Source organism: Chrysochloris asiatica, unplaced genomic scaffold, assembly GCF_000296735.1.
Source record: "Chrysochloris asiatica unplaced genomic scaffold, ChrAsi1.0 scaffold00001, whole genome shotgun sequence".
In the NCBI taxonomy this organism is placed as follows: Eukaryota; Metazoa; Chordata; class Mammalia; order Afrosoricida; family Chrysochloridae; genus Chrysochloris; species Chrysochloris asiatica.
The window spans coordinates 42,857,479-42,878,275 of record NW_006408519.1 but is presented as its reverse complement, the minus strand read 5'-3'; the positions used below and the strand labels follow the sequence as shown (position 1 = coordinate 42,878,275).

Genomic DNA, 20,797 nt, shown 5'->3' with positions numbered 1-20,797 from the left:
CTTGAATTTTTCTTCAGTTCCCCCAGCTTGAAAAATGCTGAGCATGTTTTTCCCTTTTGGTTTTTCTAACTCCACATCTTTGCCCATTTCATTATAATATTTGACTTTGTCTTCTCAAGCTGACCTTTGAAATTTTCTGTTCAGCTCTAGTACCTCCTCATTTTTTCCATTTGCTTTAGCATCTCTACACTTGAGAGCAAGTTTCAGAGTCTCTTCTGACATCCATGTTGATCTTTTCCTTCTTTCTTGTCTTCTTAATGACTTTTTCTTTCTTCCTGTATGATGTTCTTGATGTCATCTCCTAAATCTTCTGGTCTTTGGTCTTTAGTATCTAATGTATCACATCTGTTCTTGAGATGATCTCTAAATTCAAGTAGGATATATTCAAGGTCGTATTTTGTCTCTCGTGGATTTGTTTTCACTTTCTTCAGCTTCAGTTTGAATTTGCATACAAGCAATTGATGGTCTGTTCCACAGTCTGCCCCTGGCATCGTTTTGGCTGATGATTCGGAGCTTTTCCACCTTCTCTTTATACAGATGTAATCACTTTGATTTCTATGTATTGCATCTGGTGAGGTCCATGTGTATAGTAATCTCTTATGCTGTTTAAAAAAGGTATTTGAAATGAACAAATCATTGGTTTTGCAGAATTCTACCATGTGATCTACAGCATCATTTCTATCAATATATCTGGATTGCATGTTAGATCAATGTCAGATTGAAAAAGTTGGTAGAATTCTTCTCTGTTTCATCCTCACTGGCTTTAGTGGTTGATGCGTAAATTTGAATAAAAATGGTATTAACTAGTTTTCCCTGTAGGTGCATGGGTATTATCCTATCACAGACAGCATTGTACCTCATGACTGATCTTTTTTTTTTTTTTTTTAAATAAGTTTTTATTGTGAATTTTGTGATAGTTTACATGGGAGAACATCAGCTTTACATTCATCCCGTCGTATTCTGTTTCATTGCAATAATTACAATCCCCTCCATGCACCACAAAACATCCAAAGGGTACACCCCTCAAGCCTGACCCCCGGCTGTCATCCCACAGACCCTCTCCCTCCCTGTGTCCAGAGTCCCCAGCCGCTCCATCTCTCCACGTCATCATCTGTCTCCATCTCTGATGTCACTGTTTCTCTGGGTAGGGTCCTGCAATCCGCTCTTCTCCCTTGATAGTCCCAGGGTCCTCTTTTCCTGGACTGCAAAATCAACCACTCCCTACCTTTTGCTACAAAACGTTTGCCTTTACATTTCCAACCCTCACAGTCAGTCCTGATAGCAATTATTCACTATTGAACCACAAGAGTCTTATCTCCATCTCCTTTCACCAGCCCCATCTAGACAAGTTAGAAACCACTCAGTGGAGAGTCTACCTTTCCCTGAACTCTCTGAAACTAGGCTCCCTCTTGGAAGCTTATAAGCTTAGTGCCTTTGTAGTCCCTCCATTTTGGGTAGCCAATGTTTAAATTGCCCATCCTTGTCAATCATGTGTACCAAGGGGGTGGGAATGATCCTCGCTGTAAAGATACGTTCCCTCTTTTGAGCTACTACATCCATAAGTATAGGTCATATTCATCAAATTGTAGCAGATTACTCAATTTTCCTTCTTCTTTCTTCCTCTAGTCGAGTTCTGATCATCCAGCCATTGAAGCCAGGTCAAATAGGTACTATCTGGAAGTATGGGTGTTCTTGTGCATCTCCCCTCACTTCATATCAGCTGGATACTTCACTCGCTGCTCTAGTCCTCTGTGGCCATGTCCTTGCCCCTGGGCCAGAAGTCCCTAGGTCTCGCCATACTGCTGGCCAACGAGGTCTCAACCAAGGTTGACAGGAATCTATTGAACGTGGTCGGACTTAGCTCACAACTTCATTGCTGGTTTTCCCTCACTTCCCCTTAACAGTAGACTAATGTTGTCACCAGCAAGACCACATGCCAGCTTGTGTAGTCCCCTAGAGTCTCAGTGTTGGAATGGGGTTCGCTCCCGGGCGAACAATTTGCTTGTTCTTGTAGTAGTCAGTCGGACTGCCGTTATTGTTTTGTATTTTTCCTCCTGGTCTTTCTTTCAAGAAGTATCTTCTGGTCTTCTAGCATCTCCAGGCTGGTCTGCTTATCTTTTCAAGTGGAAATTTCCTACCTCAGAAAATTCTGGATGGGAATCAGGAACCCCACTATGGACTTATGCAATGCAAAGGCTCTGCGGGAAGCCTCCTTCACCGGGCAAGTTCTACCCCCATTTTAGTGTTCCAATCAGTTATAGGCTGAAGGTGTACTGACAAGCTTTCTATGGTGATATTTCTGGCTATTCCTTTCTCTCTCCCTCAAGTGTCTATTTTACAATAGTAGGCAAGGGAAACCAAGATTCAAAAGACAGCCAAGTAGCTTAACATTATTTCTCCTCTTTCACCCATTGAAACCATGCCTCAATCCCTGTATCCCAGAGCCCTGTTGTTCCAAGGTTGACTTAAAAACATTATTTACCTCTGTCCCACTTAGCCCATGCACACCTGCCTAAATGTTCTCCCATCTGCCTTGTTCTTCCTTTCCTCTGCCCCTTGTGCATTGCCTCCCTCCTAGCATCCAAATTATCCTGTGCCTGTTCCCTACCCTGTGCTCCACTTTTCTGTCCCTCCCCTCACCCCACTCCATACACCCCAGCCTCATGACAGATCTTGATATGTTCTTTTTGACGATGAATGCGACACCATTTCTCTTCAATTTGTCATTCCCGGCATAGTAAACCATGTGGTTGTCAGATTCAAAATGGCCAATACCAGTCCATTTCAACTCACGAATGCCTAGGATATCAATGTTTATGCAATCCATTTCATTTTAGACAATTTCCAATTTTCCTAGGTTCATACTTCATACATTCCATATTCCAATTATTAATGGATGTTTACAGCTGTTTCTCTTCGTTCTGAGTTGTGCCCCATCAGCAAATGAGGGTTCCTCAGGCTTTACTTCCATGGGCTTTACTCCATTCACGTCATCACAGTCAACTCTACCTTGAGGAGGCAGCTCTTCCCCAGTCTCATTTTGAGTACCTTCCAACCTGAGTGGCTCATTTTCTGGCACTATATCTGACAGTGTTTCTCTGCTATTCATAAGGTGTTCAGTGACTAAATAGTCGGAAGTAGTTTGTCTTTCCTTCTTCCTGGTTTGTCTTTGTCTGGAAGCTCATCTGAAACCTTTCCACCATGGGTGGCCCTGATGGTATTTAAAATATCCTTTGCATAGCTTCCAGAATCACAGCAATACACAAGCTACCACGATATGACAGACTAACAGATGAGTGGTCTGTGAAGCAGTTGTTGTTATTGTTAGGTGCTATCCAGTTGGTACAGACTCATAAGTGACCATATATACAACAGAATGAAACACTACCCTATCCTGGGCCAATCTCACAATTGTTGCCATGCTTGAGCCCATTGATGCTGCCACTTTGCCAATCCATCTTGCTGGGGGTCTTGCTCTTTTTCTCAGACCCTCTGCCTTACCAAACATGATATCCTTCTCCAGTGACAACATGTCTGAAGTATGAGAGACAAAGTTTGGCCATCTAGGTATATATGGGAAATAACAACACTAGTAAGTTGTGCCCAACCACTCAACATCAAAAGAGAAACATTTACCTAAAGACAATATTGTGAAGGGATGGGAAGGAGGGTGGAATGGGAGGAATTAGAATAACTGTTTTTACATGGAGGGATTACAGTAATTGAAATGAACAAAATATATGATTTGTTGAGTATAAAACTGGTGATCTGCTCTGTAAATTTTCACTCAATTCACAAAAAAAGGTTAAAAAAAAGAAGCATCTAGGAATTGATGGAATACCAATTGAGATATTTCAGGAATACAAATTAAGATGGTTCAACATATGAGTGCAACATTGGAAGCACTCACTACATCTATGACGAGAAATTTGGAAGATAGCTACTAGGCCAACTGACTGGAAGAGATCCACAGTTGTGCCCATTCCAAAGAAAGGCAGTCCAACAGAATGTAGAAATTATCAGGCAATATCATTAATATCACAAACAGGTAAATTTTTGCTGATGATCATTTAAAAATGGTTGCAGTGACACATTGAGGGAACTGCCAGAAATCTACACCAGGTTCAGAAGACATAGATCTAGGGATACCATTGCTGATGTCACATAGCTCTTGGCTGAAACAAAAAATACCAGGAAGGTGTTTAGTTGTGTTTCATTGACTGTGCAAAGGCATTTGATTGTGTAGATCACAGCAAATTAGGGCCAACACTGTGAAGAGTAGAAATTCTGAACACCTAATTATGCTCATGCGGGACTTGCACGTAGATCAAGAGGCAGTTGTTCTAATAGAGCAAGGGGATACTGTATGGTTTAAAATCAGACAATGTGTGTAGCATCAGGGTTGTATCCTTTCATTGTACTTATTCAGTCTGTATGCTGAGCAAATAATCTGAGAAAGTAGACTATATAAAGAAGAATGTGTCATTAGGATTGGACAAAGGTTCATGAGCAACCATGCAAGTGTAGATGATGCATTTTGGTTGCAGGAAGCAAAGAAAATTTGAAGCGCACTGAGTCATGTACAGCCTTCAGTATGGATTACATCTCAGCAAAATGAGAACAAACTCCTTACAACTGTTACCAGCAAACAATATCATGATAAATGGAGAAAATATTGAAATTGTCAAGGATTTAATTTTCCTTGGATCCACAGATAGTGCCTTTGGAAGTTTGTTGTGAAGTGCTGTTGAGTAGGTCCCCACTCATAGTGGTCCTGTGTAGGTCAGAACAAAGTCCTGTGCCATCCCCACAGTTGTTTGAGCCCTTGTTACTGACCTTGATCACTGACAGTTCACTTTTCCAAGCATGCTATCCTTCTCCAGAGGCTGGTTCTTCCTGATGATACATCCAGATTACAAGAGAGGAAACCTCGCCATCCTGTCTTCTAAGGAGCAGTCTGGCTGTACTTCCTCCAAGATAGGTTTGTTTGTTCTTCTGGCAGCCCATGGGACTTTCAAGATTCTTCACCAATTCACCAACACCATAATTCAAAGTCATTCATTTTCCACCATCCTCCTTATTCATCGTCCCATTTTCACTTGCATACGAGGTGACTGAAAATACCGTGGCTTGTGTTAGGTGCACCTTAGTTCTCAAGTGGACATCTCTTCCCATAGAAGCGGTAGCCAAGAAATCAAATGACATATTGCATTGGGAAAATCTGCCACAAAAGACCTTGCTAAAATGTTTAAAGCAAAGATGTCACTCTGAAGACTAAGGTGCTCCTGACCCAAGCATGTCAGAGTGATCAGAAGAAGACTGAAGAAGCGTTGATGTCTTTGAACTATGGTGCTGATGAACAATATTAAATATACTGTGAACTGCTAGATGAACAAGGGCTCCTTATTGTTGTTGTTAAGTGCAGTCAAGTTGGTTCTGACATACAGTGACCACATATAGGGTTTCCGAGGAACGGCTGGTGAGCTTGAACCGTCGACCTTGTGGTTCAAACCGACTTGGCAGTGCAGCACAGTTACCTGCAGCGCCACACTTGGGCTCCTTAGACAGACAGGAAAAACCAAGTGCATTGCTATGGAGTCAGTTGTGACCTTTCTGTATGTGTTCCCCAATGCCATCAAGTTGATCCTGACTCACAGCATCCCTGTGCCTGTGGCAAAATCGTACTTCCCTCCGGTTTCCGGGGCTGTAAATCTTTATGGAAGCAAATAGCCTCATCTTTCTCCCGCAGAGCAGCCAGTGGGTTTGAACTGCTGACCTTTCTAATGCTTAGTAGCCCAACACTCACCCACTGTGCTACCAGGGTTCCCTGTATATATACATATATGGTGTTTTGCTGAGGACCGTTGGATCGGTTCCAACTCATAGCGACTCTGTATAGGGTTTCCAAGGAGCACCTGGTGGGTTTGAACCATTGACCTCTCAGTTAGCAGTCTAGTGCTGATCCAGAGTATATATACCAGGACTCTCTCTCTCTGTCTCTCTGTCTCTCTCTCTCTCTGTCTCTCTCTGTCTCTCTCTCTCTCTATATATATATATTCATATATACACATACACATACATGTTGTTGTTGATATGAAGTGCTGCTGAGTCGATTCTGACTCATAGTGACCCTGTATAGGGTTTCCATGGAGCAGCTGGTAGACTTGAACCATTGACCTTCAGGTTACCAATCCAGTTCTCATTCTATATCAGGACACCTGTATGATGTTGTTGTCATTGTTAAGTGCCATTGAGTTGGTCTGACCCACAGCAAACCTCTATAGGGCTTCCGAGGAGTGGCTGGTGAGCTTGAACCGCTGACCTTGCAGTTCAAACCGACTTTGCAATCTAGTGCATTAACCCACAGTGTCACACCATATTCATATTTCTGCCCCTGCAGAGGAACATGTTGAGGAAAGATGCAACATGTATATCACTGGATCTTCAGGGACATTGTGACATGGTGCTTTACGGGGAGCAGGGTGTCTAGAATCAGAGAGCTGGCTTGGTATTAACAGTTCTTGTGCCTGGGAGAGGGAAAGAAGGAGAATGGAGGGAGAAAATAAGGCCAGAGTAAATTACTGGGCTGAAAATGCTGAATTATTTTTTATTTTCTTTTGATTGCTTTCAAACAAAACTCCCTATCCCCATTTGATTTTATTATTTCTCCCTTTGCTAACTCCCAAAAAATATCTTCATGGGATCTATAAGTCCTTGTTTTATATGGAGTGATATTAAAGTAATTCCATAATAATAAAAAAAAGCATGAAAAAAATGTTTTCATGAAATGATATTACATTGTTCTTAAACCATGTGCAGAGTTCAAACACCATTAATATGTTTCAACTCTCACCATGCTGGGACATTCACAAAGCCATTCGGTGACAAGCAGAGCCTCTTGCTCACGGTGCCTCAGAGGATTCTGGGAAGGGTGTCAATCCGAGTACGGTAGTGTGGAGGAGATTGGGATGGTGGCCTAGCAGGAGCTGAGATTTTCTCAGATGGGACATTTCCGTCCTCTTTGGGTTCCTGAAGGAAGTTACCGTGACATTTTTTTTGTGGAGTTTGCTGTGTTCAGTGGTTTCCAGAAGCTGGTTGGGAATAGTGGCTGCTCAGGTGGACCCACTGGTCTATGTAAACCTGTAAAGTTGGCTTTCTGTTAAGACAGGGTGTAGGCTTTTGCCAGTTGTCATTGAGTGAATGCTCCCAACAGGACATCACCGTGTGTGGAGTTGGGAAGGCAAGTGAGCAGCCAGCTTGTGAGCTCCAGAGTTATTTCCAGCTCTGCGGGCATGTGGAAGGTCTGCCGGTCCTGTCAGCTGGACCCCTCAGGACACACCTCCCCCCTCTAAACTCTTCACCTGTGGATAACTAGCATTGGTCTGGGCCCTTTGCTGCCTGTTTATATTTTTTCTACAGCTGAGAGTTGGAGGCAGATAGGTTGATGATCACTTGTTTCTTGCTCTCTGCTCATCACCTGCTCATTCATATGGATTCAGAGCTGTCTCCCACACGACCCATGTTTATGTGCTTAAGGGAAGCAGACTTGCACTGTTTCTGTGTACCTGCCTCTTTCCTCCTTTTACTCTGGCAGAGATTGGCTCACTCAGCCACAGGCTATGAGGGCGGATGGGGCTCAGTGCTAAGTCCAGTTACGGATTCCTTCCTGGAACTCCTAGTGGGGTGAAGAGGTGACTGCAGCATATGGTCATTGTCCAGTGGCCTCAGCACACTCCCTCAAGTCACGCAAGAGTTTTGGAACGCGCACAAGGGCAGTTTGCTTCTGTGAAGATGACAGCCTGGGAAACTGTAGGACGCAGTCCTGCTCCATCCTATAGGGTGGCAATGAGTCAGAATCTGCTGGATAACAATGGATTTGGTTTGTCGTTTCCTTTACTGTTTCTCTTGGGGACCTTGTGCAGAGAGAGGAAGGCTGGAATTTGAGGAACAAATCAAGAGAAAGAACCCCAGGGTTAAGTGTGAGACAGGAACCCTCTACTGCAGGACTTACAGGTGACTCCCACATGACAAGCAAGGTCCCTTTGCCACATTTCCTGGTGTCGGGCTGGGCTCCAGGACAGACAGGAGGCAGCCAGGGCAATGAGACCATCCACACAGCCCAGTCCCTTGTCTCACTGTTAACATTACAAAGCAGAGACCCCACATCTATCCTCCTTTGATAACTAAGCCACTCTGTCCCAGATCCCCTCTAGTGCCTGCATCCCTTTCCTGTGGCTGCTGTGGCAAATAGTCTCACACGGTGGCCAGATTCATTGTCTCCCAGTGCTGGTGGTCAGAAGTCTGAGACAGGTCTCACCCAGCTAGGGTAAGGGTTTCTGCAAGTCCATACATCCAGGTGGAGGCTCTAGGAGAGAATCTGTTTTCTTGCCTTTTCCATCTTTCTCGCATTTTGCCTTCATTCCTGGTTCCTGGTTCCTTCGTCCATCTTCAAAGCGAGCAATGGCCCATGGAGTCTTTGTCCCCCGACACTACTGTGAGCGTTACTCCGGCCCCCTCTCCCCATCACTAGCCAGGACCTTTGTGGCTGCCCTGTCTCCCCTGGACAGTCCTAGCTGTCCTTCTCGCATCTCTAGATATTTAACTTATTCCTAATTGCAAAGCCACTTTGTTTGCCATGTAAGGAGATGTATGCCCAGGTCCTGGGGATTGGATTTGGACATCTTGGGGACCATTATTCCCTCTACCACAATACATTTTTCATTATTATGGACTTTAGCATTTTCTATTTCATAGAAAACTAAGATCCAAGAGATGAGGAAGTGGCTTTGGGTCCCCTGAGCAAGTCTTCTAGCTGTCCCCATCCCGGGAGTTATGTTATTGAAAGGAAAATGGAATTTTCAATCATATCAGCCACCGTAAAGAAGTGCAAATATTTTCATGCCTGAAACTCCTCCGGAATATATTGCGTTCCAGAAACAGGCTGCCGCGATGGGTTTTGAGATTACCTCTCAAGTTCAGTCCTGCTGCCCGGTCTGTCGGTCCTTGGGAGCTGTAATGCCGGTGTCATCAGCAGTTTTTATGGTGTGTACTTAGTGTCAGTGCTGAGAGTAAACTCACCCAGGGCACCATTGGCCTTTACCGTGCTCTGCCTCTGACTGTAATGAATTGAGATAGAAATGAATTTCTCTCAGCTTTGATGTCAGTTAACTGGCATCATTGTACATTTCTGTCTAGAGTGCATGTTTTCATTTGTTGCTCTTTAAACTCACTATGGCAGAGGTTGAAGGTTTAATTAATGTGGGGGGCATTATCCTAGTAAGTTGAATTTAAGATTAATAGAAGGAAGTTTTCCCTCTCTAAGTTAGTTTTCTTTTAAACATTTCCCTAGAAGGAATCTTTAACTTTGTGTTTTCAAGCCTAAGCTTAACCTTAGGTCATTTGCTTTCTCTTCTGCAGCATATTTAAGTCTTGTGGGAGAAGTACCACCAGCTTTATCAGAAGAGAAGGGAGGGAGGTTCCGTCACACCATAGGGGCTTTAAAAAGACGACCAGAAGAAACACACCATTTTAAATGAGGGATATGTACTCACAAAGGCTGGAGACGAAGTTTGTTCTCTGGGCAACAAAGAGCAAGCACATGTTAAGTTGCCTTAAAAACAGTGAAGTGTGTTTAAGGTTGAGAAAATGCACATGCATTTCAACCGCCTGTCCTGTGGAATCTTCTGGAACATAAATATATCTGTGTGTTGGACTTACGGTCTTCTCCTCGGGTGGGCAGCTGGACAGCAGGGAACTGGAGCTATTAGGGGATGTGCTGTTGGCCGTTTGCTCTGGTCTCCATTTCTGGCCATGACTGGAGGACCCTCCTGCACCTCAGGTGACCGACACCCCAGTTACCCAGTGTGCCCTGTATAGATTCCACGGGCATAGAATTGATTCCGGAGCATCAGGGAGATGTTTAAATTGGGCGGGTCCCCCCCGTGAGACTAGCTCGTTTGTAAAGACCATAATGACACGGGGGCACCATTTGGGGCACCATTTCCTCCATGCCCTCGTGGTGCCTGGTTAGCCACGATCGATGTGGCTGGGATGCATTCAGTGGTCACTGGGGTCACTGGTCCAGGGCACGTATGTGCTGGAGGAAAGGGCTGGTTTGGGCATCCCTGATATGTCCATCGGAGGTAAACAGGCTGAGTGTTCATGCGACCGGGGACTGGTAGTCGGAGTGAGGCTTGTTACAAAGACCCAGGAGTGGATGTTCTCACAGAAGTATAGGATGCAGTGCCAAGTTCCTCAGTCCGCAGGGTAGGCACGAGCTGACTTGTGCTCACTACTAACTTGCTGTGAAATGCCTTTTTTTTTTTTTTTTACCACATCAAAGATTCTGCTTTAGGTCTGACTGGCATCTGTCTTTCTCCCAGACCCACAGCCCCTTCTTATAAAATCAGAGCCTCTTCAGAGCTTCTGACAGGGATGGAGGTCTGAGTCAGCAAAGTAAGTGGGGGTGACTTGTGCTTATTTACTGATCTATAAAACCCACATGAGATTGTTCATTACATGTCAGAAAGTAAGCACGAGTAAGACCATGCCTACCATGCAGATTGGATAGTCTGTTCCTACCAGGAAGACTAGTTTGTGGCTCGGGAATATAGTCAGCATTGTGTGGTTCAATTTGGACAAGAGCAGAACCTGGGAGTTAAGGTGGTACACTGTGTAGCTAGAGGGTCTTGTTCAGTTCTTGGTTTTGTAATACGGCATCAGAAATATTGCTTTACCATCCTGAGTCTCTGTAGGAACCGTGGTAATCTTGCCTGGACACACAGTTCCACATGTGAGGTGTCTGACACATGATAACTGCACAAGTCATGGCAAATATGTGTCCTCATCATTATTGCTACTGGTGGTGGTTATAGTAGTGACATTAATGGGACAATAACTCACAAAATGTGTCCATTGGATTGATCCATGAGGGAGTCAGTTTGTGATTTTGACATGTACCTTGCCAGGAGAGTAACTGAGGACAAATCGGTGTGTTCTAAGAGGAAACGTCTCAGTTTGCTACCGCTGACAAATTCCAAAGTCAGTAGTTGTGCTTTGTGTATGTTTGGTGGTGGTGGTGGTGGTGGTGGTGGGGGTGTTGTCCTGTGCATTGTAGGATGTTCAACAGCACCCCTGACCTCTATTCATTGGATGCCAGTGTCATTATTAACTTCTAGGCTGTGGATTTGCCCTGAAGGTTTACAAGGATGCTGAGAGTTTTATCTGTAAAAGTTGAAAGGTGTGGGCCATGCCTCAGGGCTCAGGACCATCGCCTCAAAGGACACCATGGTCAGTTGGTATAACAAAGTCCACACATTGTTTTGTATCCTACTTAAGTGAGTAGCGACTGCGATCTTAAAAGCTCATGAGTGGCCATCTAAGGTACAACTATTGTTCTTTCTCTGCGTGGAGGAAAGAAAAGTGATGAAAACTGAAGGCACTTAGAAACAGTTAGTCCAGTGGACTATGGAACTTGTGAACATCAGTCTCCATGACCCCAAGACCAGAAGAAACTAGATGGTGCCCGGCTACCACTGCCAACACTCTGAAGTGGATCCGATTAGAAGGTCCTGGATAGAGCAGGAGAAAATGTGGACCCAAACTCAAATCTCTAAAGCCAGGTTTACTGGTCAGATATGACCCTTGGTCACTCTTCAGGTCCGGAACTGAATTTAGCCCCCTGGGATCAGTTTTCGCCATGCTATCGTCAGCAATTCAAGCCCACCAGCCTCTCCTCAGAAATCCTTTACAGGGTCACTATGACTTGCAATTTACTCGACGGAACTTAACACCAACAATGGATAGGTATCTAGAGGGGCCAACACTAGTGAGGTTTGCCCACCGTAGTATGATCAACCATTCAATATCAAAAAGGCAGCATTTACCTACGGACCAAATTCATAAGGACAAGAAGGCGGTAGAGATGGAACACAGGGAGGAAGTGGGATAAGTGATGTTCCATTAGGGGATTACACTGAAGATGAAAAAAAAAAAGGGATTTGTTGAATGTAAAACTGATCACCTGCTCTGTAAACTTACACTCAACAATAAAAAGCTGAAAATACATAAAGAATACAGGAGATAGCTGTTTTGAGAGGGAAGTGGCTATGGAAGGGCTCTGGTGGATTGGGGGACACTGGACGAGGGCACAAACTAGAAGATCCCAAGAAGTCAATGTAAGAATGTGAGTGAGAGCATGTTGGCAGACAGCCGTTAGAGAGGGGTGTGTGGGTTTAGCTCTGTACAAGGTACTAAAGGATACCTGGTGGCACAGTGGTTAAGTGTTTGCTGCAAACTCAAAGGTCATTGGTTCAAACCCACCAGCTGCTTTATAGGACAAAGCTGTGTGACAGTCTGCTTCTATTAAAGATTGTTGTTGTTATATGCCGTGGAATTGGTTCCGACTCATAGCGACCCTGTACAGGGTTCCAAGGCTGTAAACCTTTTGTTGTTGTTAAGTGCCATCAAGTCGGTTCCAAACCATAGTGACCCTGTAGAGGGTTTCCAAGGAGCGACTGGTGAGCTTCAACCACCAACCTTACAGTTCAAACCGACTTTGCAGTCTAGAGCATTAACCCACAGCACCACACCAGGACTCCATATACAACTATGCCATATAGAAAACGACCATTTCCTCTTCTACCTACATCCATCCATACCTCATGGAACCCAGTGTTTCCCATCCACCCATATCCATCCATACCTCATAGAAAGAAACCCAACGTTTCCTCTTCCACCTATATATATCCATACCTCTTAGAAACCCAACGTTTCCTCTTCTAAACCTATACATCCATACCTCATAGAAACCCAGCGTTTCCTCTTCCAAACCTATACATCCATATCTCATAGAAACACAACATTTCCTCTTCCAAACCTATACATCCATACCTCATAGAAACCCAACGTTTCTTCTTCCAACGGAACAGCTGGTAGTTTCGAACTGCTGACCGTTTGATTAGTAGCCTAGTTTGTAACCACAACACTACCAGAGGATTATAGCCTACTAAGTCCTGTGGGATATTTCTACTGTGTCCTGTAGGGTTGATATGAGTCAGAATCAACTCAATGACACACAACAACAAAAGCAAACAATTCAAACTAACTGCCATTGAATTGACTCTGACTCATCAAGCCCCTTTAGGGCTGAATAGAATTGCCCCTAGATTGTAAAGGAGCCCCAGTGGTGTGGTGGGCAACGCATTAGCTGCTAACTGCAAGGTTGGCAGTTCAAATCCACTAGTTCTGCAGGAAGAAAATGAAGCTGTTGTTTCCATTAAAGATTTACAGTCTCAGGAAACTCTCTACAGTATCACTATGAGTTGGAATCCACTTGATGGCAGTGGGTATAGGTCCCTACAAGCTTGCTGTGAGTTGGAATGGACTTGGCAGCAAATGGTTTGGGTTTTACAGAAGCAGGCTTTGTCCCGCATACACCACTGCCAACATAGCACTAAATAATTGCATGAATGAGTAAGATTTCACAAATAATGGTATTGTAGAGAAGACTCTTGGGATACAAGAGGTCAAAGAACTGTGAGGTTGTGGCATTAAAATGAACTGTTTTTACAGTCAGAATATCATCCGCTTGCCAATGATCATGATGGTGGCAGGTGACCGCACAATGCTTTGTTCTCTTGTCTGAGGGTTGCCTTGAGTAGGAGCTTGTTCACTGGCAAATAACAGCAATGGCAACATCAGATACATTTTAGCTGGAGAGATTGGGATGTGGTGGGTCTGGCACTGTGGATGGAGGCACGGAGCTAGGAAACGCTCTTGTTCTCTGGTGGAGGTGGCATTGCCACCCTGCTCCTGGCTGCCTCCTCACCTGGAGTGTGGGTTAAGGATAGAGTGTGGGGAGGCACGGAGCTAGGAAACGCTCTTGTTCTCTGGTGGAGGTGGCATTGCCACCCTGCTCCTGGCTGCCTCCTCACCTGGAGTGTGGGTTAAGGATAGGCTGTGGGGAGGCACGTACTCTCTGTGGTGAGGCCAAGGTAGGGGATTTTGCCCCTGGATTCTGAGACTAAGTGTGTCAAAAGGGCTGACGTGGAGAAGAGAAGCTATGCAGTCACAATAGAGAAAACCGAAAGGGAGCAGGGAAGGAGGAATGGGTGGCCGCAGCAGTTTACGCCTTAGAGTGTGAGCCTCAGCGTTTCAGACAGTCATGGCGAGAGGGACTCTGGACCCAGGTCACCGGTCAGTAGGCTTGACTTGGGCCTCCTGAGGCTCTAGCTTGCTCCTAAGGCATAACTTGTTTAAAGTAATCTTTATCCAGCCTCAACTGGTTTAATTCTCGAAAAATAGTCTTTTATGCAAATCTCTCAATTTTTCTTTCAGTTTTTAAACCTAGAATAGTGCATTTTCTTAATTAAAACACCCAAACACTTCCGAGAACATGGGCAAAATCGAATCAGTTAGATAAATAGCGACCTTTGAGGACTTGAGCAGCTCTCTTAACTTGTTCTTTGCTGGGAAATTCATGGGGGTGGGGGGCTTCTAGCAGTGACTTCATTTCTGCCGGGAAGAAGCCCCAAATCTGGTTTTCATTCTGAAGTATTTTGGGACAAAAGATATTGAGAAAGCTGCCATGGCCCTTCCATTGCTTTTGTTTTATTTTGTTTTTTATCCCCTGTCTACATTCGTTGTTAATTGCAAAGGGAAAAATGAAAAGATGATTTCAGCCATTTATATACCCATTTATACAGCCATATATACAAAAGGAATTACCGTATTCCTCTCTGGTACTTAAAATATCAAGCACATATTAGACTCTCTGCTAATGCTTAGTCAATAAAGGGGAAAAAAAGTACCTCAAAACATATATTATTGCTAATCTGCTTAAATGCAAAGTTAAGCTTGAATTGAATATTTAAGTGTTGGAGACAAAATACTGCATTTTGTAGATTTGAAGAACCTGGGTGAAGGGCGAAATGTGGGATTTCTGTGCGGTATAGATGTGTCCAGGTGCAGAAGGAAACTTTGTGTTTCTGTGTGGTACAGATGTATCTAGGTGGAGGAGAAAATGTTAGAGTTTTATTTGGTATGGCCCGGAGTTCTGGTGTGACACTGTGGGTTAATGCACTAGACAGCAAACTTGTTTGAACATCAAGATCGGTGGTTCAAGCTCACCAGCCACTCCTTGGAAACCCTATACCCAGTCGCTATGGGTCAGAACCAACTCAACAGCACTTAACAACAACAACAATGGTATGGATGTATATGGGTGGAGGAGGAACATTGAGTTTCTATGTGGTTTGGATGTGTATAGGTGGAGGCAGAAACGTTGGGTTTCTATGAGGTATGGATGTATGTGGATGAGGAGGAAACATTGGGTTTCTATGAGGTATGGATATATACAGGTGAAAGAGGAAATGTTGGTTTTATATGAGGTATGGATGGATATGGGTAGAGGAGGAACTGTTGGGTTTCTATGTGGTATGGATATATATGGGTGGAGGAGGAAATGTTGGTTTTATATGAGGTATGGATGGATATGAGTAGAGGAGGAACTGTTGGGTTTCTATATGGTATGGATATATATGGGTGGAGGAGGAAATGTTGGCTTTCTATGAGATCTGGATGTATATGGATGGAGGAGGAAACGTTGGGTTTCTATATGGTATGGATGTATATGGGTGGAGGAGGTAATGTTTGGTTTCTATGAGGTATGGATAGGAAACACTGGGTTTCTATGAGGTATGGATGGATATTGGTAGAAGAGGAAACATTCGTTTTCTATATGGTATGGTTGTATATTGGAGGCAAAGGAAATTTTAGGGGTTCTATGAGGTATGGCTGTATATAGGTGGAAGAGGAAACATTGGGTTTCTATGTGGTATGGTTGTATATTGGTGGCAGAGGATATTTTAGGGTTTTTAGGTGGTATGGATGTATCTGGGTAGAGGAGGAGACGTTGGGTTTCTTTGTGTTTTGGAAGAATCTGTGTGGAGTCGGAAACATTGTGTTCTTATGCGGTATGGATGCATATGGGTGGAAGAGCAGCTGTTGTGTTTCTTTGTGGTATGGATGTGGATGGGTGGAGTAGGAAACTTTGAGTTATGGATACATCCAGGTGAAGGGGAAAGCATTGAGTTTCTATGTGGTAGAGGGGACACGTTGAGTTTCTGTGGGCTCTGAATGCATCTTTCCCTCTGTTTTCAGGTGGTTTGAAGTGTCCTGTTTGCAGCTTTGTGTATGGCACCAAGTGGGAGTTCAACAGGCACTTGAAAAATAAGCATGCGCTGAAGCTGGTGGAGAACGAAGGAGACCCCAAGTGGGAGGTAACTTTCCAATGTGCGCTGTTGCTGTAGAGCTAAAGAAGGTATTTATAAAGGTCCTTGGAAGAAGAAACATTAGTTTTCTATATGGTATGGTAGTTCGCTAAACCTTGGGGAAATGGACAGTCCTATCAGATATTCAGACCTGCTATGAAACATCAATTCCCCAAAACTGTGGTAATGGGGCACAAATAGTGAAACAGAATAGCCGTGTGGAAGGAACCAAATCGTAAACGGAAATTTTGGATCTCAGGATAATGACCTCTAAGTTGGCCATCTATAAGGTGGGATCGATTTGACTGCAGAGGGTTTGTTGTTGTTGTACCTCTTTTTGTCTTACATTGGTGGGGAAAAGATGGACAGTTTACTAAATGATGTAAGATAGATAAATCACTAAGGAAAAAGAAAAAGATCCGTTTTTCATAGTTTATATGAAAAAAGTTTCAGTAGCCAGAGTTTTAAACACAATAACATTAATGTCTTCTTAATACTAGAAGAAAATAGGAGTGAATTCATCTACAAACTGAGACGAGGGAAATTTCAAAATTGTAATTCACTAAAGGGGAAAGAAGAGTCCAGGTGCTGTGCTGTAAGATAAGCACTGGGCTGCTAACTGCAAGGTTGGTGGTTCAAACTCACCAGCTGCTCCTCGGAAACCTTACCACACGGTCGCTATGAGTGGGAATGGACTCAACAGCACTTAACCACAATAAGGCAAAAAGAACTGTATGTAAGTACAGTTTTCTTAGTAAATTATCGTACTCAACGTGTTTCTCACAGTAATGTAGGTTAGCAATTCTGAAAATAGTTTATGTGCATACCTGTCGTTCAGTGCCGTCGAGCGACTCTGTATAGGGTTTCTGAGGAACGGTTGGTGAGTTTGAACCATCAGCCTTGTGGTTCAAACTGACCTTATGGTCCAATGCTTACCCTACAGCTCCACACTAGGACTCCATGTGCACATTGGAAATGGGAACCAAGTGTTTCACTGGTGAAGAAAGAAGTTACAAATAAGGGACGATGGATAGCTCGAAGGAACCTTATGATGCTGATTTTTTATTTAACATACAAGGAAGCTTTGAAAAGTTCGTGGGCAAATGAATTATAAGATAATATAATTTTTCATGAATTTTTGAAGCCCTTGTGTTGTTGTTGTTAAGTGCCTTCGAATCAGTTCCAACCCATAACGACCCCGTACAGGGTTTCTGAGGCTGTAAATCCTTACGGAAGCAGAAAGCCTCATCTTTCTCCTGTGGAGCAGCTGGTGGTTTTGAACTGCTGGCTTTGAGGTTCACAGCCCGATTCGTGACCACTACGCTACCAGAGCTCCTTAAGCCCTTGTATAGGAGCTCATGAATTGTCCTGTGTGTAGATGCAGACAAATAGATGCAGAAATAATTATAGGTATGTATGTGTACAGGGTCGCTATGGATCGGAATCGACTCAGCGGCACTTAACAAGAACAACAGTGTATACATGGAGTCCTGGTGTAGCTCTGTGGGTTAATGCGCTGGACTGCAAAGTCATTTGAATCACAAGGTCAGTGGTTCAAGTTCATCAGCAGCTCCTTAGAAATCCTACACAGGGTTGCTATAGGTGGGGACCACCTCGACGGCACTTAACAGCAACAATAATGTGTATACATGGTTTAGGTAGATATATCCATAAACATGTCTTATGATTCGTCCATGTATTTCAGTAACCCTTTGTGCTAAGATATCCATGAATACATTTCATCCTCAGATCTGCGTTTCTACTTACATTGTCCAATAAAAGGAACCAGAATCCTTTGGAAAATGGTTGATTCCAGAGCAAAGAGTGATGAACAAGATGAACCTCGAGCACTTGCTGATCTGCTTCTACACAGATTACAGTCTAGGAGACCTGATGAGACAGTTCTAGTCTGTTATATAGGGTCACTGTGAGCAACCACATGAGATCCTAACCCACACAATAGAATCAATACCCATGGGGCCATATCAGTCTAAATAAATGGTTAGATAAAAATAAATGATGGTTGAGAAGCGACAACTCTTCCCTCAGAATTTCTGAATCTCCTAATGTAGAAAGAATAAGGAAATAGAAAATCACTATTAGAATACCACAGTACTAATTGTAGCAGAGAAGATCAGTGATAAAAGCTCCAATTAGTAGGCAAGCATTTAAGGAGAAACAGAGTATTTGTGTAGCTTCAAAATATCTCCCCGGAAACATTTATTGACCTCAAGGGAAAAGGAGTGACTTGGAGGAAACTGGGAGACACCGTCTCAATCAAATGACCCAGGTTAACAACCTCAGTGACTAGGCACCTGGTTGTTACACAGCACCCCCACACCCCAGCATGGTGTGATGAACAGGAAACTTCAACTTTGTGGAGATCTTCACAAAAATCCTCATCTCATTCCATCATGAGGAACATCAAGAATCACCCACGTGAGGTTCATTATCAAAATGTCTGACCAGATCTCCTCAAAGTGTTAAGGTCACAGAAGACGAGGAAAGACTGAGGAACTGTCCCAGTTGGGAGGACACTGGGAAGACATGATGTTAATGCTATGAGTCAACATGGCTGGGTTGGGATTCTCAGCACTATGTGATTATATTTTGTGACCGGATAGAAGGTGTGTTTCATTGAGGCTGTGGCCTGCTTCCATTTTATGAGGGGGCTTCAAAATGTCTGTGGAATTATCTTTTCATTCCATTTTTCCATTAATTTGGAAGCCACCTTATCTACGGATGCTTTGACCAGGCTCTTTATCCTGCATCTGACTCATTATATCCAGCTTCCGGTTCTTGGGATGTGAGACAACCGTCTGCTGTGTGACGTGCCAAATTTGGTTCCTCAGTCCCTGCAACCCCATGAGTCAGAAGAAGCCTTCAGCCTCATGCCTGACACATGGATCTAGGACTTGACAGCCTCCACACGTGTGGGAGCCATTCCTGGGAAGTAAATCTCTTTATATACACATTGTTGTTAAGTGCTGTTGAGTCAGTTCTGACTCATAACAACTGTGGTAGGTTTGAATTGCTGACCTTATGGTTAGCAGTCTGGTGCTTATCATACAATGCCACAACAGGACTCCTATATATACATATGTACATGTGTGCATATATATACATATACATACATACATGTGGTTGTTGTTAGGGTACTGCTGAGTTGGTTCCAACTCTTAGCGACCTCATGCACATAGAACAAAACACTGCCCAGGCCTGTGCCCTCCTCACTATCCCTGGCATGCTTGTGCCTGATGCTGCTGCCACTGTGCCACTCCATCTCATCTGGAGTCTCGTTCTCGCTGACTCTCCACTGTACCGGAGTCCTGGTGTGATGCTGTGGGTTAATGAGCTGGACTGCAAAGTTGGTTTGAATTGCAAGGTCGGTGGTTCAAGCTCACCAGCAGTTCCAGGGAAACCCTATACAGGGCCACTATGGATTGGAACCGACTTGACAGCACTTAACAACAACAACAACTTCACTTTACCAACAGTGATGTCCTTCTCCAGGGACTGGTCCCTCCTGAGATCTTATTCAAAATATGAGAGATGAAGTCTGGCTGTCGTAACTTCTAAGGAACCTTCTGGCTGCACTTCTTCCAACACAGATTTGTTTGGTCTTCTGACAGTCCGTGGTACTTTAAATATTCTTCTCCAGCACCATAGCTCAAATGCATCAATTCTTCTATGATCTTCCTTATTCACTGTCAACTTTCACATGTGTATGAGGTTATTGAAAATACCATGGCTTAGATCAGGCGCACCTTAGTCCTCAAGCTGACATCTTTGTTCTTGGATGCTTTAAAGAGGTCTTGTGTGGCAGATTTGCCTTATGCAATATGTCGTTTCATTTCTTAAGTGCTGCCTCTATGAGTGGGTAGTGGATCCATGCAAAATAAGTCTTTGACAACTTCAATCTTTTCTCCATTTATCATGGTGTTATTTATATGTCCAGTGGTGAGGATTTTTGTTTTCTTTACATTGAAGCTCAACCCATGCTGAAGGCTGTGGTCTTTCATCTTCATCAGTAAGCATTTCAAGTCCTCTTTGCTTTCAGCAAGCAAGGTTGTGTCATCTGCACATCACAGGTTGTTCATGAGTCTTCCTCCAATCCTGATGGCACATTGTTATTCATATAACTCAGTTTATTGTATTATTTACGCAGCATACAGACCAAGTGTGGTGAAAGAATACAACCATGGAGTACAGTTTTCCTGATTTTAAACCATTCAGGTATTTACTTGCTCTGTTTGAATGACTGCCTCTTGGTCTATGTACAGGTTCCTCGTAAGCACAATTAAGTGTTTTGGAATACCGTTATTAGCAATGTTGTCCATAGCTTTTCATGATCAACACAATTGAAAGCCTTTGTATAGTCTGAAAAACAAAGGTAAGCATCTTTCTGGTATTCTCTGCTTTCAGCCAAGATCCATCTGATGTCAGCAATGATATCCATCTGATGTCAGCAATGATATCCATCTGATGTCAGCAATGATATCCATCTGATGTCAGCAATGATATCC

The 20,797-nt window shown here is 43.6% G+C and overlaps 1 protein-coding gene across 1 annotated transcript in view; it reads left to right on the top strand.

Annotated features, from left to right (window-relative positions):
- The window catches only part of ZFAT (zinc finger and AT hook domain containing), a 212,266-nt gene that overhangs the window by 153,271 nt on the left and 38,198 nt on the right, over positions 1-20,797 (top strand). Inside the window, exon 12 of the mRNA XM_006830846.1 lies at positions 16,162-16,280. Coding sequence (XP_006830909.1) covers positions 16,162-16,280 — 119 coding nt within the window. The remainder of the gene's footprint in view (positions 1-16,161; positions 16,281-20,797) is intronic.